This window comes from Oncorhynchus tshawytscha, linkage group LG11, assembly GCF_018296145.1.
Source record: "Oncorhynchus tshawytscha isolate Ot180627B linkage group LG11, Otsh_v2.0, whole genome shotgun sequence".
NCBI classification, from domain to species: domain Eukaryota; kingdom Metazoa; phylum Chordata; class Actinopteri; order Salmoniformes; family Salmonidae; genus Oncorhynchus; species Oncorhynchus tshawytscha.
The window spans coordinates 56,237,662-56,261,984 of record NC_056439.1 but is presented as its reverse complement, the minus strand read 5'-3'; the positions used below and the strand labels follow the sequence as shown (position 1 = coordinate 56,261,984).

Sequence of the window (24,323 nt, the reverse complement as noted above, 5' to 3'; positions counted from 1 at the left end):
CCGATCCTCGACTTCGGTGATGTCATCTATAAAATAGCCTCCAACACTCTACTCAACAAACTGGATGCAGTCTATCAGAGTGCCATCCGTTTTGTCAGCAAAGCCCCATACACTACCCACCATCGCAACCTGTACGTTCTCATTGTTTTTTTGTTTTTTTAAATTTTACCTTTATTTTTCTAGGCAAGTCAGTTAAGAACAAATTTTTATTTTCAATGACGGCCTAGGAACAGTGGGTTAACTGCCTGTTCAGGGGCAGAATGACAGATTTGTACCTTGTCAGCTTGTGGATTCGAACTTGCAAACTTTCGGTTAGTCCAACGCTCTAACCACTAGGCTACCCTACCCTGGTTGGCCCTCGCTTCATACTCGTCGCCAAACCCACTGGCTACAGGTTATCTACAAGTCTCTGCTAGGTAAAGCTCCGTCTTATCTCAGCTCACTGGTCACCATAACAGCACCCATTCGTAGCACACGCTCCAGCAGGTATATCTCACTGGTCACCCCCAAAATTCAATTCCTCTTTTGGTCGTCTTTCCTTCCAGTTCTCTGCTGCCCATGACTGGAACGAACTGCAAACATCTCTGAAGCTGGAGACTCATATCTCCCTCACTAGCTTTAAGCACCAGTTGTCAGAGCAGCTCACAGATCACTGCACCTGTACATAGCCCATCTGTAAACTGCCCATCTATCTACCTACCTCATCCCCATACTGGTATGTATTTATTTATTTTGCTCCTTTGCACCCCAGTATCTCTACCTGCACATTCATCCTCTGCCGATCTACCATTCCAGTGTTTAATTGCTATATTGTAATTACTCCGCCACCATGGCCTATTTATTTCCTTAACTTACCTCATTTGCACTCACTGTATATAGACTTTTTGTTTTCTTTTGTTCTACTGTATTATTGACTGTATGTTTTGTTTATTCCATGTGTAACTCTGTGTTGTTGTATGTGTCAAATAGCTACGCTTTATCTTGGCCAGGTCGCAGTTGTAAATGCGAACTTGTAATCAACTAGCCTACCTGGTTAAATAAAGGTGAAATATATATTTTTTTTTAAACATAATGTATGCATGGTTTTAATTCTGCTTGCACATGTCACAAAATGTTTGAACTTTTCACAGTATATTTGCCCAAAACATGTAAGATTGAAACATTTACCCAAAACTACAATGACTTCAGTGATTCATGTGTATGGTTTATTTGGGTGATTTTTACATAAGGAATGATTATATGTTTCATAAAGTGGTATAATATAATTAATATTGTTTTACTATGTTACTAAGCCATGGTCCTATGAGGCTTTGTCAAAATTAGTGCACTACATATGGAATATATTTGGGACACAACATTCTTCTATTGGTCCCGTCTATCCACTGGCTGTAGTGGGAGATGGGGGTGTATAAACCCGGCTTCTATTGAGTCATGGTCTTGTCTATCCACTGGCTGTAGTGGGAGATGGGGGTGTATAAACCAGGCTTCTATTGAGTCATGGTCTTGTCTATCCACTGGCTGTAGTGGGAGATGGGGGTGTATAAACCAGGCTTCTATTGAGTCATGGTCTTGTCTATCCACTGGCTGTAGTGGGAGATGGTTGTGTATAAACCAGGCTTCTATTGAGTCATGGTCTTGTCTATCCACTGGCTGTAGTGGGAGATGGTTGTGTATAAACCAGGCTTCTATTGAGTCATGGTCTTGTCTATCCACTGGCTGTAGTGGGAGATGGGGGTGTATAAACCAGGCTTCTATTGAGTCATGGTCTTGTCTATCCACTGGCTGTAGTGGGAGATGGGGGTGTATAAACCAGGCTTCTATTGAGTCATGGTCTTGTCTATCCACTGGCTGTAGTGGGAGATGGGGGTGTATAAACCATGCTTCTATTGAGTCATGGTCTTGTCTATCCACTGGCTGTAGTGGGAGATGGGGGTGTATAAACCAGGCTTCTATTGAGTCATGGTCTTGTCTATCCACTGGCTGTAGTGGGAGATGGGGGTGTATAAACCAGGCTTCTATTGAGTCATGGTCTTGTCTATCCACTGGCTGTAGTGGGAGATGGTTGTGTATAAACCAGGCTTCTATTGAGTCATGGTCTTGTCTATCCACTGGCTGTAGTGGGAGATGGTTGTGTATAAACCAGGCTTCTATTGAGTCATGGTCTTGTCTATCCACTGGCTGTAGTGGGAGATGGTTGTGTATAAACCAGGCTTCTATTGAGTCATGGTCTTGTCTATCCACTGGCTGTAGTGGGAGATGGTTGTGTATAAACCAGGCTTCTATTGAGTCATGGTCTTGTCTATCCACTGGCTGTAGTGGGAGATGAGGGTGTATAAACCAGGCTTCTATTGAGTCATGGTCTTGTCTATCCACTGGCTGTAGTGGGAGATGGTTGTGTATAAACCAGGCTTCTATTGAGTCATGGTCTTGTCTATCCACTGGCTGTAGTGGGAGATGGTTGTGTATAAACCAGGCTTCTATTGAGTCATGGTCTTGTCTATCCACTGGCTGTAGTGGGAGATGGTTGTGTATAAACCAGGCTTCTTGCTGGATCCACACTTCTTCCCTCCATTTGAAGTGATCCCAACTGCTACACCATTATACAGGAGAGGACCTCCAGAATCACCCTGCGGGATCACACACACACACACACACACACACACACACACACACACACACACACACACACACACACACACACACACACACACATTTAATTGAACCCATATTTTACGACTTACGTCCACTTAGAACACATTCTCATTTACAGCATTGACCTGAGAAATAGTTACAGGGGAGAGGAGGGGGAATGAATGAGCCAATTATAAATGAAAGTAGTAAATGTTGAGGGATATTGGTTATTTCTGTCTATCTATACATCATCAGGAATTTATCAATGGAAGATTTAGACATATTTATTTAAATGGGGGATGTAGACATATTAATGTAAATGGAGGATGTATTCAAATTATTTAAATGGAGGATCTACACATATTATGTAAATAGAAGATTTATTCAAATTATTTAAATGGGAGATCTAGACATATTATGTAAATGGGGGATTTATTTAAATTTATTTAAATGGTAGATCTAGACATATTATGTAAATGGAGTAATTATTCTAATTTAAATGGAAGACTTATTCAAATAATTTAAATGGAAGATCTAGACATATTATGTATATGGGAGATTTATTCAAATTAATTTAAATGGAAGATTTACACTCATTAATGTAATTGCGAAGATGTAGAGATATTAATGTTCATGTAAAATGTAGACATATTAATGTAAATAGATGTAGACATATTAATGTAAATAGGGGATGTAGACATATTAATATAAATAGGGGATGTAGACATATTAATGTAAATAGAAGATGTAGACATATTAATGTAAATAGGGGATGTAGACATATTAATATAAATAGGGGGTGTAGACATATTAATGTAAATAGAAGATGTAGACATATTAATATAAATAGAAGGTATAGACATATTAATGTAAATAGGGGATGTAGACATATTAATATAAATAGGGGATGTAGACATATTAATGTAAATAGAAGAAGTAGACATATTAATGTAAATAGGGGATGTAGACATATTAATGTAAATAGAAGATGTAGACATATTAATATAAATAGAAGGTATAGACATATTCATGTAAATAGAAGATGTAGACATATTAATGTAAATAGAAGATGTAGACATATTAAAATAAATAGAAGGTATAGACATATTAATGTAAATAGAAGATGTGGACATATTAATGTAAATAGAAGATGTGGACATATTAATATAAATAGGGGATGTAGACATATTCATGTAAATAGGGGATGTAGACATATTAATGTAAATAGAAGATGTGGACATATTAATATAAATGGAAGATGTAGACATATTAATATAAATGGAAGATGTAGACATATTTATTTAAATGGAGGATGTAGACATATTAATGTAAATGGAGGATGTATTCAAATTATTTAAATGGAGGATCTACACATATTATGTAAATGGGGGATTTATTTAAATTAATTTAAATGGTAGATCTAGACATATTATGTAAATGGAGTAATTATTCTAATTTAAATGGAAGACTTATTCAAATAATTTAAATGGCAGATCTAGACATATTATGTACATGGGAGATTTATTCAAATTAATTTAAATGGAAGATTTACACTCATTAATGTAATTGCGAAGATGTAGAGATATTAATGTTCATGTAAAATGTAGACATATTAATGTAAATAGATGTAGACATATTAATGTAAATAGATGTAGACATATTAATGTAAATAGGGGATGTAGACATATTAATATAAATAGAGGATGTAGACATATTAATGTAAATAGAAGATGTAGACATATTAATATAAATAGAAGGTATAGACATATTAATGTAAATATGGGATGTAGACATATTAATGTAAATAGGGGATGTAGACATATTAATGTAAATAGAAGATGTGGACATATTAATATAAATAGATGGTATAGACATATTAATGTAAATAGGGGATTTAGACATATTAATATAAATAGGGGATGTAGACATATTAATGTAAATAGGGGATGTAGACATATTAATGTAAATAGAAGATGTGGACATATTAATATAAATGGAGGATGTAGACATATTAATGTAAATGGAGGATGTGGACATATTAATGTAATCGGAGGATGTAGACATATTAATGTAAATAGATGTAGACATATTAATATAAATGGAAGATGTAGACATATTAATGTAAATGGAGGATGTTGACATGTCAATGTAATCGGAGGATGTAGACATATTAATGTAATCGGAGGATGTAGACATATTAATATAAATGGAAGATGTAGACATATTAATGTAAATAGAGGATGTAGACATATTAATATAAATGGAAGATGTAGACATATTAATGTAAATAGAGGATGTAGACATATTAATGTAAATAGATGTAGACATATTAATGTAATCGGAGGATGTAGACATATTAACATAAATAGAAGATGTAGACATGTTAATGTAATCGGAGGATGTAGACATGTTAATGTAATCGGAGGATGTAGACATGTTAATGTAATCGGAGGATGTAGACATGTTAATGTAAATAGGGGATGTAGACATATTAATGTAAATAGAAGATGTAGACATGTTAATGTAATCGGAGGATGTAGACATGTTAATGTAATCGGAGGATGTAGACATGTTAATGTAATCGGAGGATGTAGACATGTTAATGTAATCGGAGGATGTAGACATGTTAATGTAATCGGAGGATGTAGACATGTTAATGTAAATAGGGGATGTAGACATATTAATGTAAATAGAAGGTATAGACATATTAATGTAAAGAGAAGATGTGGACATATTAATGTAAATAGAAGATGTGGACAAATTAATATAAATGGAAGATGTAGACATGTTAATGTAAATAGGGGATGTAGACATATTAATGTAAATAGAAGATGTAGACATATTAATATAAATGGAAGAGGTAGACATATTAATATAAATGGAAGATGTAGACATATTAATGTAAATAGAAGATGTAGACATGTTAATGTAAATAGAAGATGTAGACATATTAATGTAAATAGAAGATGTAGACATATTAATGTAAATAGAAGATGTAGACATATTAATGTAAATAGAAGATGTGGACATATTAATGTAAATAGAAGATGTAGACATATTAATTTAAATAGATGTAGACATATTAATGTAAATAGAAGATGTAGACATATTAATGTAAATAGAAGATGTGGACATATTAATATAAATGGAAGATGTAGACATATTAATGTAAATAGATGTAGACATATTAATGTAAATAGGGGATGTAGACATATTAATATAAATAGAGGATGTAGACATATTAATGTAAATAGAAGATGTAGACATATTCATATAAATAGAAGGTATAGACATATTAATGTAAATAGGGGATGTAGACATATTAATGTAAATAGGGGATGTAGACATATTAATGTAAATAGAAGATGTAGACATATTAATATAAATAGAAGGTATAGACATATTAATGTAAATAGGGGATGTAGACATATTAATATAAATAGGGGATGTAGACATATTAATGTAAATAGAAGATGTGGACATATTAATATAAATAGATGGTATAGACATATTAATGTAAATAGGGGATTTAGACATATTAATATAAATAGGGGATGTAGACATATTAATGTAAATAGGGGATGTAGACATATTAATGTAAATAGAAGATGTGGACATATTAATATAAATGGAAGATGTAGACATATTAATATAAATGGAAGATGTAGACATGTTAATGTAATCGGAGGATGTAGACATATTAATGTAATCGGAGGATGTGGACATATTAATGTAATCGGAGGATGTAGACATATTAATGTAAATAGATGTAGACATATTAATATAAATGGAAGATGTAGACATATTAATGTAAATGGAGGATGTTGACATGTCAATGTAATCGGAGGATGTAGACATATTAATGTAATCGGAGGATGTAGACATATTAATATAAATGGAAGATGTAGACATATTAATGTAAATAGAGGATGTAGACATATTAATATAAATGGAAGATGTAGACATATTAATGTAAATAGAGGATGTAGACATATTAATGTAAATAGATGTAGACATATTAATGTAATCGGAGGATGTAGACATATTAATATAAATAGAAGATGTAGACATGTTAATGTAATCGGAGGATGTAGACATGTTAATGTAATCGGAGGATGTAGACATGTTAATGTAAATAGGGGATGTAGACATATTAATGTAAATAGAAGGTATAGACATATTAATGTAAAGAGAAGATGTGGACATATTAATGTAAATAGAAGATGTGGACAAATTAATATAAATGGAAGATGTAGACATGTTAATGTAAATAGGGGATGTAGACATATTAATGTAAATAGAAGATGTAGACATATTAATATAAATGGAAGAGGTAGACATATTAATATAAATAGAAGATGTAGACATATTAATATAAATGGAGGATGTAGACATATTAATGTAAATGGAGGATGTATTCAAATTATTTAAATGGAGGACATATTAATGTAAATAGAAGATGTAGACATATTAATTTAAATAGATGTAGACATATTAATGTAAATAGAAGATGTAGACATATTAATGCAAAGATATGTAGACATATTAATATAAATGGAAGATGTAGACATATTAATGCAAAGAGATGTAGACACATTCAAGTAAATGGTAGATTTAGACATATTATTGTGAAGTTCACATGTAGACATCCTGTCTCAGTCTCCAGTATTTACCCTGCAGTAGTTTATGTGTCGGGGGGCTTGGGTCAGTCTGTTATACCTGGAGTATTTCTTCAGTGTCCTGTTTGAATTTAAGTATGCTATAATTCTATCTTTCTCTCTCTCTTTCTTTCTTTCTTTCTCTCTCTCTCTCTCTCTCTCTCTCGGGGGACCTGAGCCCTTGGACCATGCCTCAGGACTACCTGGCATGATGACTCCTTGTTGTCCCCAGTTCACCTGGCCGTGCTGCTGCTCCAGTTTCAACTGTTCTGCCTGCGCATATGGAACCCTGACTGTGATTACTATTATTTGACCCTGCTGGTCATTTATGAACAGTTGAACATTTTGGCCATGTTCTGTTATAATCTCCACCCCGAGTAGCCAGAAGAGGACTGGCCACCCCACATAGCCTGGTTCCTCTCTAGGTTTCTTCCTAGGTTTTGGCCTTTCTAGGGAGTTTTTCCTAGCCACCGTGCTTCTACACCTGCATTGCTTGCTGTTTGGGGTTTTAGGCTGGGTTTCTGTAGAGCACTTTGATATATCAGCTAATGTAAGAAGGGCTATATAAGTACATTTGATTTTATTTGACATGAATATAAATGGCAGATGTAGACATGTAAAAGTGAATGAACATGTAGACATATTAATTAAAATGGAGGATGTAGACAATATTGAAGATCTGGTGGACTTATTTTTTTATAGTCTACATTATTTTACAGATTATTTTGTGGTAGACTTACATCACAGGTGTCACTCTGTTTGCTGGCCGCACACAGCATGTTTTTGGTGAACTTCCTGCCATAGTAGTCACTGCGGCCGCATCGAACACGGTTCATCACAGCGATGACCAGTTCCTGTAGCTTGTCAGGACGTGACCCCAGGTTGTTCAGTGACCCCCACCCCGCCGTGTTGACCTCCTGTTCCGTGGCGGGGTCAGCCCCATCGTCACTCTGGAACTTCAGGGACTTAACTGCATCACTGGCAATGATTGGCCGGTCCAGCTGCCAATCACAGAGTAGATTTCTTGCTCAGAGGCAAGAGAATGTGTTGGGTATGTCCCAACTGGCACCCTACTTCCTACATAGTGCACTACTTCTGACCAAAAAAGATGTCAAAGTGGTCAAAGGTAGTGCACAATGACCTTAATAGGATGCCAAAATGGAGGCAAACCATAAGGGTGTCTTCAAACCATATACATAAACTGTTGAACTTGGGTTGAATTGACCTGGCAGTTAAAGGGGTCTGACACAGAGGAGAGAGAGAGAGACAAGACTGGTGTGTGACTTACCTTGACCAAAGCAATGTCATTATCATAGTTAGAGATGCTGAAATCAGGGTGACTGAACACTTGAACAATGTCAAAGGTTTGTTTAGAATCCTCCGGTTCGCTCAGAGAGTGAGCTCCTAGGACCACCTTCCTCCCTTCTGACCTGTCAATCAAAACAAACAGCACAAACAAAGATCAGTTACAACAACATAATGACGATGACGACAACACATGCTGCTCTGAGCAGTGAATCATTTCATCATCATCATCATCTTCACAAACATGTTAAATACGTCGCCAAATTAATAATGTGCTGCAAAATGTAGTTAATATAATTTATACATCAGTTTGATGGGACAATCTGAGCATCATTTTACTTTCCAATTGTCCATTTCCTGTAATTGTGCATATACAGTGAACTCGTACTACTGTAAAATGTTCCTATAATACCGCTACGGTAGAAACATGAGAACCTACACTACAGGAGAACTCACCCAGAGAGAAAGCAGTGTGCGGCGCTCATCACCCACTGATCGGCCACCAGAAACCCTCCGCACTCATGTTTCATCCTGCCGCCGTCGGCGACCTGCAGTGAGGCCATGTACGGACGGGAGTGGGCCTCCGCCTCTCGTCCACCGGTGATAGCATCACCTGAACATATGCCGCAGATAGAGAATCATAAATGTGGATCTAAACATGTCGATAGGTGCATAGATATCTTTGATCTGATAGCGTTTTAGGAGCAGGCTATTCTGTCCATAGAACATCAGAACAGAAATGGGCCTAAGGGTTCATCTAAAAAGTATAATGGTAATTCATAGGCGACCAATTCATTCAAATAAATTCAAAAGAGTTTGCACACAGATTTTGTTTGTTTGGCTTTGGAAATGTCATGCCAATAAACACCTGAAAGCAAGCGGTGTAGGTAATCATTTCTAATTGAGAAAAGCCAGTATTGTAGAAGAATAAACTTACTGCATAAAAAGACAGCCAGCAGAGCAGCAGTCAGGAACAGCCGTCTCTCACAGCCCATTGTGTCAGTCTGTCTGGTTACAGTGTCTCTCAGAGCAGAGAACACACAGTATTATTCTGAACGCAGAAAGGGAGGAAATATATCAATCATCCAAGTTGGCGCAGAGAGGCGAGGGGAGGACATGCCTCCAACATTCCCACAACTCCAACAGGAAAAACAGGGAGGGAGATTGTCAGTGTGGTGCCAGGACAACAACCTCTCCCTCATCGTCAGCAAAACAATGGAGCTGATCGAGGACAACAGGAAACAGAGGGCCGAGCACACCCCCATCTGCATATTGGAGCAGGTCAAGATCTTCATGTTCCTCGGTGTCCACATCACTAAGTGCTAAACATGCTCAACACATTCTCATACAGTTGTGAAGAGCTACGTGAAGAGCTACGGCAATGCCTCTTCCCCCTCAGGAGACTGAAAAGATTTGGCATGGGTCCTCAGATCCTCTAAAAGTCCTACAGCTGCACCATCGAGAGCGTTTTGACTGGCTGCATCACCGCTTGGTACGGAAACTGCCTGGCATCTGACCGTAACGGGCTACAGAGGGTAGTGTGTAAGGCCCAGTACATCACCGGGGCTGAACTCCCTGCCATCCAGGACCTCTATACCAGGCGGTGTCAGAGGAAGGCCCTAAAAATTGTAAAAGACAATAGCCAACCAAGTCATACACTGTTCTCTCTGCTTCTGCATGGCAAGTGGTACCGATGCACCAAGTCTAGAACCAACAGGAACCTGAACATCTTCTACTCCCAAGCCTTAAGACTGAACATCTTCTACTCCCAGGCCTTAAGACAGAACAACTTCTACTCCCAAGCCTTAAGATTGAACATCTTCTACCCCAAGCCTTAAGACTGAACATCTTCTACTCCCAAGCCTTAAGACTGAACATCTTCTACTCCCAGGCCTTAAGATGGAACTTCTTCTACTCCCAAGCCTTAAGACTGAACATCTTCTACTCCCAAGCCTTAAGACTGAACATCTTCTACTCCCAGGCCTTAAGACTGAACATCTTCTACTCCCAAGCCTTAAGACGGAACATCTTCAACTCCCAAGCCTCAAGACTGAACATCTTCTACTCCCAAGCCTTAAGACTGAACATCTTCTACTCCCAGGCCTTAAGACTGAACATCTTCTACTCCCAAGCCTTAAGACTGAACATTTTCTACCCCAAGCCTTAAGACTGAACATCTTCTACACCAAGCCTTAAGACTGAACATCTTCTACTCCCAAGCCTTAAGACTGAACATCTTCTACCCCAAGCCTTAAGACTGAACATCTTCTACCCCAAGCCTTAAAACTGAACATCTTCTACCCCAAGCCTTAAGACTGAACATCTTCTACCCCAAGACTTAAGAATGAACATCTTCTACTCCCAAGCCTTAAGACTGAACATCTTCTACTCCCAGGCCGTAACACGGAACATCTTCTACTCCCAGAGGCCTTAAGACTGAACATCTTCTACTCCCAGGCCTTAAGACTGAACATCTTCTACTCCCAAGCCTTAAGACTGAACATCTTCTACCCCAAGCCTTAAGACTGAACATCTTCTACCCCAAGCCTTAAGACTGAACATCTTCTACTCCCAGGCCTTAAGACTGAACATCTTCTACTCCCAAGCCTTAAGACTGAACATCTTCTACCCCAAGCCTTAAGACTGAACATCTTCTACCCCAAGCCTTAAAACTGAACATCTTCTACCCCAAGCCTTAAGACTGAACATCTTCTACCCCCAAGCCTTAAGACTGAACATCTTCTACTCCCAGGCCGTAACACGGAACATCTTCTACTCCCAGAGGCCTTAAGACTGAACATCTTCTACTCCCAGGCCTTAAGACTGAACATCTTCTACTCCCAAGCCTTAAGACTGAACATCTTCTACCCCAAGCCTTAAGACTGAACATCTTCTACCCCAAGCCTTAAGACTGAACATCTTCTACTCCCAGGCCTTAAGACAGAACAACTTCTACTCCCAAGCCTTAAGACTGAACATCTTCTACCCCAAGCCTTAAGACTGAACATCTTCTACTCCCAAGCCTTAAGACGGAACATCTTCTACTTCCAAGCCTTAAGACTGAACATCTTCTACTCCCAAGCCTTAAGACTGAACATCTTCTACTCCCAGGCCTTAAGACTGAACCTTCTCTACCCCAAGCCTTAAGACTGAACATCTTCTACCCCAAGCCTTAAGACTGAACATCTTCTACCCCAAGCCTTAAGACGGTACATCTTCTACTCCCAAGCCTTAAGACTGAACATCTTCTACTCCCAGGCCTTAAGATGGAACATCTTCTACTCCCAAGCCTTAAGACTGAACATCTTCTACTCCCAGGCCTTAAGACGGAACTTCTTCTACTCCCAAGCCTTAAGACGGAACATCTTCTACTCCCAGGCCTTAAGACTGAACATCTTCTACCCCAAGCCTTAAGACTGAACATCTTCTACTCCCAGAGGCCTTAAGACTGAACATCTTCTACTCCCAGGCCTTAAGACTGAACATCTTCTACTCCCAGGCCTTAAGACTAAACATCTTCTACTCCCAAGCCTTAAGACAGAACATCTTCTACTCCCAAGCCTTAAGACTGAACATCTTCTACTCCCAGGCCTTAAGACTGAACATCTTCTACTCCCAAGCCTTAAGACTGAACATCTACTCCCAGGCCTTAAGACTGAACATCTTCTCCCCCAAGCCTTGAGACTGAACATCTTCTACTCCCAAGCCTTAAGACTGAACATCTTCTACTCCCAGGCCTTAAGACTGAACATCTTCTACTCCCAAGCCTTAAGACTGAACATCTTCTACTCCCAGGCCTTAAGACTGAACATCTTCTACTCCCAAGCCTTAAGACTGAACATCTTCTACTCCCAGGCCTTAAGACTGAACATATTCTACCCCAAGCCTTAAGACTGAACATCTTCTACTCCCAGGCCTTAAGACTGAACATCTTCTACCCCAAGCCTTAAGACTGAACATCTTCTACTCCCAAGCCTTAAGACTGAACATCTTCTACTCCCAAGCCTTAAGCCTGAACATCTTCTACTCCCAAGCCTTAAGCCTGCTAAACAACTCATCAAATGGCTACCTGGACTACCTACATTGACCCTTTTTGCACTCACTGTACCCCTAACCTCAATTACCTGGTACCCCTGCACCTCCACTCAGTACTGGTTCTCTCTGTATATAACCATGTTATTACCTTGTACTCCCTGTATATAACCATGTTATTACCTGGTACTCCCTGTATATAGTCATGTTATTACCTGGTACTCCCTGTATATAGTCATGTTATTACCTGGTACTCCCTGTATATAACCATGTAATTACCTGGTACTCCATGCATATAACCATGTTAATACCTGGTACTCCTTGTCTATAACCATGTTATTACCTGGTACTCCTTGTATATAACTATGTTATTACCTGGTACTCCCTGTATAGAGCCATGTTATTACCTGGTACTCCCTGTATATAACCATGTTATTACCTGGTACCCCTGCACCTCCACTCAGTACTGGTACTCCCTGTATATAACCATGTCATTACCTGGTACTCCCTGTATATAACCATGTCATTTTTACTCGTAAGTCACTTCAACTCTGCATTTTTGGAAAAGGTGGTAAATCTAGCATGGGGTAGTTTTGTTCATGTTGATAAGGTGGTAAATCTAGCATGGGGTAGTTTGGTTCATGGTGAAAAGGTGGTACATCTAGCATGGGGTAGTTTGGTTCATGGTGAAAAGGTGGTACATCTAGCATGGGGTAGTTTGGTTCATGGTGAAAAGGTGGTACATCTAGCATGGGGTAGTTTGGTTCATGGTGAAAAGGTGGTACATCTAGCATGGGGTAGTTTGGTTCATGGTGAAAAGATGGTACATCTAGCATGGGGTAGTTTGGTTCATGGTGCAAAGGTGGTACATCTAGCATGGGGTAGTTTGGTTCGAGGTGAAAATATGGTACATCTAGCATGGGGTAGTTTGGTTCGAGGTGAAAAGGTGGTACATCTAGCATGGGGTAGTTTGGTTCATGGTGAAATAGGTGGTACATCTAGCATGGGGTAGTTTGGTTCATGGTGAAATAGGTGGTACATCTAGCATGGGGTAGTTTGGTTCATGGTGAATTCTCATGTTTATTGCATGCAGTCTCTAAATGTGTCTATAACGTATTACTAGGCTAAAGTGTATGTTGTTAGCCAAGCCAGTCATCTGTTGCAACATCAAAGTGCAGTTCATTGGTGGAATAAGACCATATTGAGTTATGAGTTTACTGGCAGAAAGTATAGAAAACAGTCAGAGAACCTCCTTAAGAAATGGTCCTATTCATCTGTTTTTAATCTGTGTCATTAGGTTGGCTGAGTTTGCTGTTTTTAATCTGCATTTACGGGAAGGGTTCTTGTCGGTGTCTGTTTCCTCTCTCTCTTCAGTGTAAACTTTCAGCTCTAACAGATTACATGTGAGGCAGAGAGAAAACACTTGAGATGCATAATGAGTGTGTATTTTAATTAAGATCAGGCCTTCTGTAGGCCTACAGTTTTTTGAACCTTTATTTAACTAGGCAGGTCAGACAATAACTCATTCTTATCTACAATGACAGCCTCCCAGGGAACAGTGGGTTAACTGCCTTGTTCAGGGGCAGAACGACAGATTTGGACCTTGTCAGCTCTTGGATTCGATCTTGCAACCTTTCGCTTACTAGTCCAACACTCTAACCACTAGGTTACCTGCCGTACCACAGTGATCAGATTAGTAACACAACATATTTCTATTTGATAATTGCAAAGATTATTGTATAACTGTATGAGATACATAGACTGACAAATGGAACTATTTCTTAATTTCCATATTTGACTATTTGGTTTTACATTTGAGCAAAAAAAAGATGTTTAAAACGTAATGTACATGAAAATCTGGACACCTAATTCTAAAAGAGAAAGTGTGAGACGTGAAAACAATCTCCCTCTCTGTTTTTCCTGTTGGAGTTGTGGGAATGTTGGAGGCATGTCCTCCCCTCGCCTCTCTGCGCCAACTTGGATGATTTATATATTTCCTCCCTTTCTGCGTTCAGAATAATACTGTGTGTTCTCTGCTCTGAGAGACACTGTAACCAGACAGACTGACACAATGGGCTGTGAGAGACGGCTGTTCCTGACTGCTGCTCTGCTGGCTGTCTTTTTATGCAGTAAGTTTATTCTTCTACAATAGCGGAGGCTCCTCAGAGGAGGAAGGGGAGGACCATCCTCCTCAGTGAAATTTCATAAAAATAAAAATAGTGAAACATTAAATAAAGGGACCCTTTTTAGATAAAAATATACTAAATATATTCACGTCACCAAATAATTGATTAAAATACACTGTTTTGCAATGACAGTCTACAGTAACTTCAACAGCACTGTCTGGGTAGCACCATGGTGTAGCCGGAGGACAGTTAGCTTCCATCCTCCTCTGGCTACATTGACTTCAATACAAAACCTAGGAGGCTCGCAGGCCTCAGCCACTTCCATAGACATACATTTTATTTAACCTTTATTTAACCAGGAAGGGCTCGTTGAGATTAAAATCTATTTTTCAAGAGCGCCCTGGCCAAGATAGGCAGCACCAAGTCATTACAAAAAAATTACAGACAGACATGAAAAGCTACAAGTAATCTAGTAAAAACCATTGAATTCACAAGAGTATAAAACAGCAAATTAAAAACATTGACAGGTCAGGGAATCAGCCTCAAAATCCTTCATCAGTGATTTAAAAACATTTAGAACAGTTAGCAGGATATAGTGGTACGTAAGTGTTTTGCAGTTTGAAATAAATCTCAAAGTGCCATGGTAAAGAGTGTCAATTGATCTCAAACACTGCGCGGAAGCATTCATATATAAAACATCCCCATAGTCTAGTAAAGACATAAATGTAGCTGATACTAGCCTCCTTCTGGCTTCAAAAGAAAAACAGGCCTTATTCCTAAAATAAAATCCCAATTTCAGCTTCAATTTTTTTTGTAAGTAGTTGAATACGCAATTTAAAAGAGAGGCCGTCATCAATTAAAATTCCAAGATATTTATATGAGATTACAACCTCAATTTCCTTGCCCTGAAAGGTAGTAATAGGTTCTGAGGTCTATTTCTTGCATTAGAAAACACCATTTGTTTAGTTTTGTCAGTATTGAGGATAAGCTTCAATTGACACAAGGTATGTTGAACAGTATAAAAAGCAGTTTGCATGTTCTGGAAAGCTTTTGTAAGAGACGAGGCACAACAGTAAATAACAGTATCATCAGCATAAAATGAAGTTGTGCATTTTGGACATTTTTGTCTAAATCATTTATATAAATAGTGAATAAGAAAGGACCAAGTACAGAGCCTTGGGGCACACCATTCAAGACAGACAATTCAACAGACATAAGCCCATCAAATTGAGTGTATTGAGTTCTATCAGACAGATAGTTAGCAAACCATGCAACTGCATGCTCCGAAAGACCTACACTCGACAATCTCTGCCTTAGTATAGCATGATCAACTGTATCAAAAGCCTTAGAGAGATCAATAAAAAGTGAGACACAGTGCTGTTTTTTGTCAATGGCTTCAGTGATATCATTTAAAACCTTCATGGCTGCTGTAATTGTGCTATGCTTCTTCCTGAATGCCGATTGGTACATTGATAAAATAGAGTGAGTAAATAAAAACTCTTTGAGCTGTTCACTTACAAGGGGTTCAAGTATTTTCACCAGGGGTGACAGCTTTGAGATTGGCCTATAATTATTTAAAAGAGTTGGATCTCCCCCTTTTAAAAGTGGTAGGACAAATGCTGATTTCCAGATCTTTGGAATTTCATTATCAAATCAAATCAAATCAAATGTATTTATATAGCCCTTCGTACATCAGCTGATATCTCAAAGTGCTGTACAGAAACCCAGCCTAAAACCCCAAACAGCAAGCAATGCAGGTGTAGAAGCACGGTGGCTAGGAAAAACTCCCTAGAAAGGCCAAAACCTAGGAAGAAACCTAGAGAGGAACCAGGCTATGTGGGGTGGCCAGTCCTCTTCTGGCTGTGCCGGGTGGAGATTATAACAGAACATGGCCAAGATGTTCAAATGTTCATAAATGACCAGCATGGTCGAATAATAATAAGGCAGAACAGTTGAAACTGGAGCAGCAGCACAGTCAGGTGGAAGTTGAAACTGGAGCAGCAGCATGGCCAGGTGGACTGGGGACAGCAAGGAGTCATCATGTCAGGTAGTCCTGGGGCATGGTCCTAGGGCTCAGGTCAGTTGAAACTGGAACAGCAGCATGGCCAGGTGGACTGGGGACAGCAAGGAGTCATCATGTCAGGTAGTCCTGGAGCTCAGGTCCTAGGGCTCAGGTCCTCCGAGAGAGAGAAAGAAAGAGAGAAGGAGAGAATTAGAGAACGCACACTTAGATTCACACAGGACACCGAATAGGACAGGAGAAGTACTCCAGATATAACAAACTGACCCCAGCCCCCCGACACATAAACTACTGCAGCATAAATACTGGAGGCTGAGACAGGAGGGGTCAGGAGACACTGTGGCCCCATCCGAGGTCACCCCCGGACAGGGCCAAACAGGAAGGATATAACCCCACCCACTATATTCCCGGGTTAGATTGAACAGAGATGTAAGTAGTTCAGCTATGAAATCAGCTGCCAGATTTAAAAAGCAGGGATCCAAAAGATCCGGACCTGCAGGCTTTCTCTGATCTAAGGATTTCAGGGCTTTATGTACCACCTGCACTGAGAATGGCAAAAAGCTAAAAGTTCTGTAAGGCAAAATAAACTATACAGAAAACAAGATCCCACAAAACCCAAACAGAAAATGACAACTTATATATGATATACAGTATGATAGGCAGCTGCCTCTGATTATGAACCACACTCGGCCAAACACAAAGAAATAGAAAACATAGAATTTCCCACCCGAGTCATACCCTGACCTAACCAACATAGAGAATAATAAGGATCTCTCTGGTCAGGGCGTGACAATCCAATCATACAATTAGGATCAGAGAATGAACCTAGTGTGTTGTACTGGGATTGTGCCAGAGAGCATTATGGGGGTTCTATGTTGAGAAGCTTGGTGACATTGTTGGATAGAGATTAAGAGTGAAGAGTGATAATTGAGCATTTTTGTGATATTATTCAATTCAAGTGAGTTTTTTCAAATTACAGGACACAAGGAAGGTATATTATCAATTGTTTTCTTGGTTTTAGAAATGTATTTTTGTGTCCGGTAAGTGCAAGTTATTTAAATTTGCCTTGCTATCTTCAGTAGCAAGTAGCAGTACCTAGCTAGCTAGCAAGCAGCGTGAGCGAGCAGTTTTCTCTGCCAGAATGACAAACGAAAATGTGGTGGACTTTTTGTTGAAGAACCCCTTTCATTCTCTGGGGCACACAGAAAAGGTGTGAATTAAAAGTGAGGGTCGACCTCTGAGGTAGATGTTCTCTCCAGTGATTCTCTCCTCAAAGGGTCGACCTCTGCCTGAGATCAGTTTCATGAAGAAGGATGAAAAGGTGACGGTGTTCAATACCACCTGGTATCAAATGTATAGCTGGTTAACAGGGAGCCTTTCATCAGGGTGTTCAATACCACCTGGTATCAAAAGTACAGCTGGTTAACAGGGAGCCTTTCATCAGGGTGTTCAATACCACCTGGTATCAAAAGTATAGCTGGTTAACAGGGAGCCTTTCATCAGGGTGTTCAATACCACCTGGTATCAAAAGTATAGCTGGTTAACAGGGAGCCTTTCATCAGGGTGTTCAATACCACCTGGTATCAAAAGTATAGCTGGTTAACAGGGAGCCTTTCATCAGGGTGTTCAATACCACCTGGTATCAAATGTATAGCTGGTTAACAGGGAGCCTTTCATCAGGGTGTTCAATACCACCTGGTATCAAAAGTATATATTTTTTAAATCTTTATTTATCTAGGCAAGTCAGTTAAGAACAAATTCTTATTTTCAATGACAGCCTAGGAACAGTGGGTTAACTGCCTGTTCAGGGGCAGAATGACAGATTTGGACCATGTCAGCTTGGGGGTGTGAACTTGCAACATTTTGTTTACTAGTCCAACACTAACCACTAGGCTACCCTGCCGCCCCGGGATAAGGGGCAGCATTTTCACTTTTGGATGAATAGTGTGCCCAGAGTGAACTGCCTCCTACTCAGATGCTAATATATGCATATTATTATTAGTATTGGATAGAAAACACTCTGAAGTTTCTAAAACTGTTTGAATGATGTCTGTGAGTATAACAGAACTCATATGGCAGGCGAAAACCTGAGAAAAATCCAACCAAGAGGTGGGACATCTGAGGTTGGGGTTTTTCAAAGCTTAGCCTACCGAATACACATTGAGATATGGATAAAGTTGCACTTCCTACGGCTTCCACTAGATGTCAACCGTCTTTTGAAACTTGAATGAGGATTCTACTATAAAGGAGGGGCTCAAGAGACCTCTTTGAGTCAGTGGTCTGGCAGAGAGCCTTGGTCTCATGACGCGCGCTCCCGACAGAGTTACCTCTCATTCCAGTGCTTTTCTGAAGACAAAGGAATTCTCCGGTTGGAACATTATTGATGTTTTATATTAAAACATCCTAAAGATTGATTCCATACATCGTTTGACATGTTTCTAAATGACTGTAATGGAACCTTTCGAGTTTTTGTCTGGATGAAGTGCCTGCGCCTCATGAAGATGGATTACTGGGCTGAACACGCTAACTAACAACAAGTGGCTACTTGAACATAAATGACGGACTTTATGGAACTTTAAGGAACAAATCAGTCATATATTGTCAACCTGGGATTCCTGGGAGAGCCTTCTGCTGAAGATCATCAAAGGTAAGTGAATATGTATGGTGTTGTTTCTAACTTTGTTGACACCAAAATGGCGGATGTTCCTCTGACTGTTTTGGGTTCTGAGCGCCGTTCTCAGATTATGCTTTTTCCGTAAAGGTTTTTGAAATCTGACAGAGCGGTTGCATTAAGGAGAGGCCTATCTTTAATTCTGTGAATAACACTAGTATCTTTCATCAATGTGTATTAGTAATATTTCTTCAAAATCACTGGATGTTTTGGAATCAAAACATCACTGCGCGTAAGGCGCCAATGTAAACTGAGATTTTTGGATATAAATATGCACATTATCGAACAAAACATACATGTATTGTGTAACATGATGTCCTATGAGTGTCATCTGATGAAGATCATCAAAGGTTAGTGATTAATTTTATCTATATTTATGCTTTTTGTGACTCCTATCTTTTGGCTGGAAAAATGGCTGTGTGTTTTTCGACTTGGCGGTGATCTAACATAATCATATGTTGTGCTTTAGCTGTAAAGCATTTTCGAAATCGGACATGATTGGTAGATTAACAAAATGTTTATCATGCATTTACTGTATGGGACTTGATGCACCCATCCCGTTAGCGGGATCATTTACGTCAACCTCAGCTGGATTGCAGCGCGCCAAATTCAAATTAAATTACTAAAAATATTTAATTTTCACGAAATCACAAGTGCAATATAGCAAAACAAAGTTTAGCTTGTTGTTAATCCACCTGGCGTGTCAGATTTCAATAAAGCTTTTCGGCGAAAGATATCCAAGCGTTTATGTAAGAACATGTCTACTCTCTCAGTAGACAAAATATTACAAACAGCTAGCCGCCAAGTAGATTGGTCACGAAAGTCAGAAAAGCAATAAATTAATAAATCGCTTACCTTTGATGATCTTTGGATGTTTGCACTCACGAGACTCCCAGTTACACACTAAATGTTCCTTTTGTTCCATAGAGATTATTTTTATATCCAAAATACCTCCATTTGTTTGGCGCGTTATGTTCAGAAATCCACAGGCGCGAGCGGTCACGACATCGCAGACAAAATTCCAAATAGTATCCGTAATGTCCACAGAAACATGTCAAACGTTTTTTATTTTCAATCCTCAGGTTGTTTTTTTAATATATAATTGATAATATATCAACCGGGACTTCAGCTTCGTCAATAGGAGAGACAATGGCTGCTCCAAACTGTTGCGCAAGCAAAATTCTGGGGACACCCAGCTATACACTGACGCAATGTGATCTTTCTCGCTCAGTTTTTCAAAATAAAAGCCTGAAACTATGTCTAAAGACTGTTCACAACATGGGGAAGCCGTAGGAAAATGAATCTGGTGATATCCCTTTAAATGGAGGGAAGGCATTTAATGGAACATGGAGCTTTCAAAATAGAGGCCACTTCCTGGTTGAATTTTCCTCAGGTTTTCGTCTGAAATATCAGTTCTGTAATACTCACAGACAATATTTTGACAGTTTTGGAAACTTTAGAATGTTTTCTATCATAATCTGACAATTATATGCATATTCTAGATTCTGGGCCTGAGAAATAGGCAGTTAAATTTGGGTACGTTTTTCATCCAAAAATGAAAATACTGCCCCCTACACTCAACAGGTTAATGTGTGAAAGGAACATATTTCTAAAAAATATTTTTGAATTTCGCTCGCTGCCTTTTCAGAGGAATGTTGTCGAGGGGTTCCGCCTGCGCTAGAAAGGTTAACAGGGAGCCTTTCATCACGCCGCCTGTATTGCTGGCCTTTCCTGCTTTTTGGAAAGTCTGAGTCTTGGTCGAAAGGGGGTACTCTGACCTGAAACACATTGATCGTTCAGGTAAATGACATCACAAAAGCAGGGAGCATATAAATGCCCACATCAGATTCAAGCTTCTGGGAAAAACCTGCATCAATCATGTAATGGACAAAGGTTACAGTCAATAACAGTTAACACGTTTAAATGTTTTACTCACGTCGGCTGCAGTGAAGTAGGGTCCGCAGGTTTTGGTTGCGGGTCGTGTCGGTGGCACTGTATTGTCCTCAAAGCGGGCAAAAAAGTTATTTAGTCTGTCTGGGAGCAAGACATCCTGGTCCGCCTCAGGGCTGGTTTTCTTTTTGTAATCTGTGATCGACTGTAGACCCTGACACATACCTCTTGTGTCTGAGCCGTTGAATTGCGACTCTACTTTGTCTCTATACTGATGCTTAGCTTGTTTGATTGCCTTGCGGAGGGAATAGCTAAGCTGTTTGTATTCAGTCATGTTTCCGGTCACCTTGCCCTGGTTAAAAGCAGTGGTTCGCGCTTTCAGTTTCGAATGCTGCCATTAATCTACGGTTTCTGGATTGGGAATGTTTTAATAGTTGCTGTGGGTATGACATCGCCAATGCACTTGCTAATGACGTATTAGTCAATGTTGTTGTTGGACGCAATGCGGAACATATCCCAATCCATGTGATCGAAGCAGTATTGAAGCGTGGCATCAGATTGGTCGGACCAGCGTTGAACAGACCTGAGCGCGGGAGCTTCCTGTTTTAGTCTCCGTCTATAGGCTGTGAGCAACAAAATGGAGTCGTGGTCAGCTTTTCCGAAAGGAGGGCGGGGGATGGCCTTATAGGCGTCACGGAAGTTAGAATAACAGTGATCCAGGGTTTTGCCAGCCCTGGTTGCACAATCGATATGCTGATAGAATTTAGGGAGTCTTGTTTTCAGATTAGCCTTGTTAAAATTCCCAGCTACAATGAATGCAGCCTCAGGATATGTGGTTTCCAGTTTGCAAAGAGTCAAATAAAGTTAGTTCAGGGCCATCGATGTGTCTGCTTGGGGGGGAATATATACGGCTGTGATTATAATCGAAGAGAAATCTCTTGGTAGATAATGCGGTCGACATTTGATTGTGAGGAATTCTAGGTCAGGTGAACAGAAGGACTTGCGTTCCTGTATGTTGTTATGATCACACCACGTCTCATTAATCATAATGCATACCAGCTGGCTCTACCAGCTGGCTCTACCGACTCCGATAGCGTGTCTCGAGTGAGCCATGTTTCCGTGAATCAAAGAACATTACAGTCTCTGATGTCTCTCTGGAATGATACCCTTGTTGTCAAGAGACTGGACATTGGCGCGTAGTATGCTAGGGTGTGGTGCGCAATGTGCCCGTCTCCGGAGCCTGACCAGAAGACTGCTTCGTATGCCCCTTTAACAGCGACGTTGTTTTGGTTCGCCGGCTGGGATCCGATCCATTGTCCTGGGTGGTGGGCAAAACACAGGATCTGCTTCGGGAAAGTCGTATTCCTAGTCGTAATGATGGTGAGTTGACGTTGCTCTTATATCCAGTATTTCCCCCCGACTGTATGTAATGAAACCTAAGATTACCTGGGGTACCAATGTAAGAAATAACATGTAAAAAAACAAAATACTGCATAGTTTCCTAGGAACGCGAATCGAGGCGCCAATCTCTGTTGGAGCCAGAAGAGGTCATATTACAGCAGTCATATAGCAGTCATATAACAGTCATATAACAGTTATATAGCAGTCATATAACAGTCATATAGCAGTCATATAGCAGTTATATAACAGTTATATAGCAGTCATATAGCAGTCATATAGCAGTCAAATTACAGTCATATAGCAGTCAAATTACAGTCATATAGCAGTCATATAGCAGTCATATAACAGTCATATAACAGTTATATAGCAGTCATATAGCAGTTATATAACAGTCATATAGAGGTCATATAGCAGTCACATAGCAGTCATATAGCGGTCATATAGCAGTCATATAGCAGTCAGATGACAGTCATATAGCAGTCATATAGCAGTCATATAACAGTCATATAACAGTTATATAGCAGTCATATAACAGTCATATAGCAGTCATATAGCAGTTATATAACTGTTATATAGCAGTCATATAGCAGTCATATAGCAGTCAAATTACAGTCATATAGCAGTCTTATAGCAGTCATATAACAGTCATATAGCAGTCATATAACAGTCATATAGCAGTTATATAGCAGTCATATAACAGTCATATAGCAGTTATATAGCAGTCATATAACAGTCATATAGCAGTCATATAGCAGTCATATAGCAGTCATATACCAGTCAAATTACAGTCATATAGCAGTCATATAGCAGTCATATAACAGTCGTATAACAGTTATATAGTAGTCATATAACAGTCATATAGCAGTAATATAGCAGTTATATAACAGTTATATAGCAGTCTTATAGCAGTCATATAGCAGTCAAATTACAGTCATATAGCAGTCATATAGCAGTCATATAGCAGTCATATAGCAGTCATATAACAGTCATATAACAGTTATATAGCAGTCATATATTAGTCATATAGCAGTTATATAGCAGTCATATAACAGTCATATAGCAGTCATATAGCAGTCATATAGCAGTCATATAGCAGTCAAATTACAGTCATATAGCAGTCATATAGCAGTCATATTGCAGTCATATTACAGTCAAATCAAGTCAAATCAAATGTATTTATAGCCCTTCGTACATCAGCTGATATCTCAAAGTGCTGTACAGAAACCCAGCCTAAAACCCCAAACAGCAAGCAATGCAGGTGTAGAAGCACGGTGGCTAGGAAAAACTCCATAGAAAGGCCAAAACCTAGGAAGAAACCTAGAGAGGAACCAGGCTATGTGGGGTGGCCAGTCCTCTTCTGGCTGTGCCGGGTGGAGATTATAACAGAACATGGCCAAGATGTTCAAATGTTCATAAATGACCAGCATGGTCGAATAATAATAAGGCAGAACAGTTGAAACTGGAGCAGCAGCACGGCCAGGTGGACTGGGGACAGCAAGGAGTCATCATGTCAGGTAGTCCTGGGGCATGGTCCTAGGGCTCAGGTCCTCTGAGAGAGAGAAAGAAAGAGAGAAGGAGAGAATTAGAGA

The 24,323-nt window shown here is 39.4% G+C and overlaps 1 protein-coding gene across 2 annotated transcripts; it reads right to left on the bottom strand.

Annotated features, from left to right (window-relative positions):
• Positions 1 to 1,183: 1,183 nt before the first annotated feature.
• On the bottom strand, positions 1,184 to 9,692 carry cfd (complement factor D (adipsin)). Of its 2 annotated transcripts, XM_042330413.1 has the most exons (6): positions 9,532 to 9,692; positions 9,051 to 9,207; positions 8,578 to 8,719; positions 8,030 to 8,290; positions 2,537 to 2,627; positions 1,184 to 2,470 (listed from the first exon to the last, which is right to left on the bottom strand). In XM_042330413.1, the coding sequence occupies exons 1-6, from the start codon at positions 9,587 to 9,589 to the stop codon at positions 2,412 to 2,414; spliced, it is 768 nt and encodes a 255-aa protein (XP_042186347.1). In that variant the 5' UTR covers positions 9,590 to 9,692; the 3' UTR covers positions 1,184 to 2,411. The 2 variants fall into 2 exon arrangements, with proteins under 2 accessions (XP_042186347.1, XP_042186346.1); XM_042330412.1 differs by having other exon boundaries at positions 1,537 to 2,627; positions 9,532 to 9,691.
• Positions 9,693 to 24,323: the final 14,631 nt, after the last annotated feature.

Bases quoted from the DNA above. Each gene is read 5' to 3' on its own strand.
- cfd (XM_042330413.1), bottom strand. From the start codon at position 9,589: ATGGGCTGTGAGAGACGGCTGTTCCTGACTGCTGCTCTGCTGGCTGTC. The intron at 8,291-8,577 runs GTAAGTCACACA...TGTGATTGGCAG, and splicing joins ATGACATTGCTTTGGTCAAG to CTGGACCGGCCAATCATTGC. The intron at 2,628-8,029 runs GTAAGTCTACCA...GTGATCCCGCAG, and splicing joins AACAGAGTGACACCTGTGAT to GGTGATTCTGGAGGTCCTCT.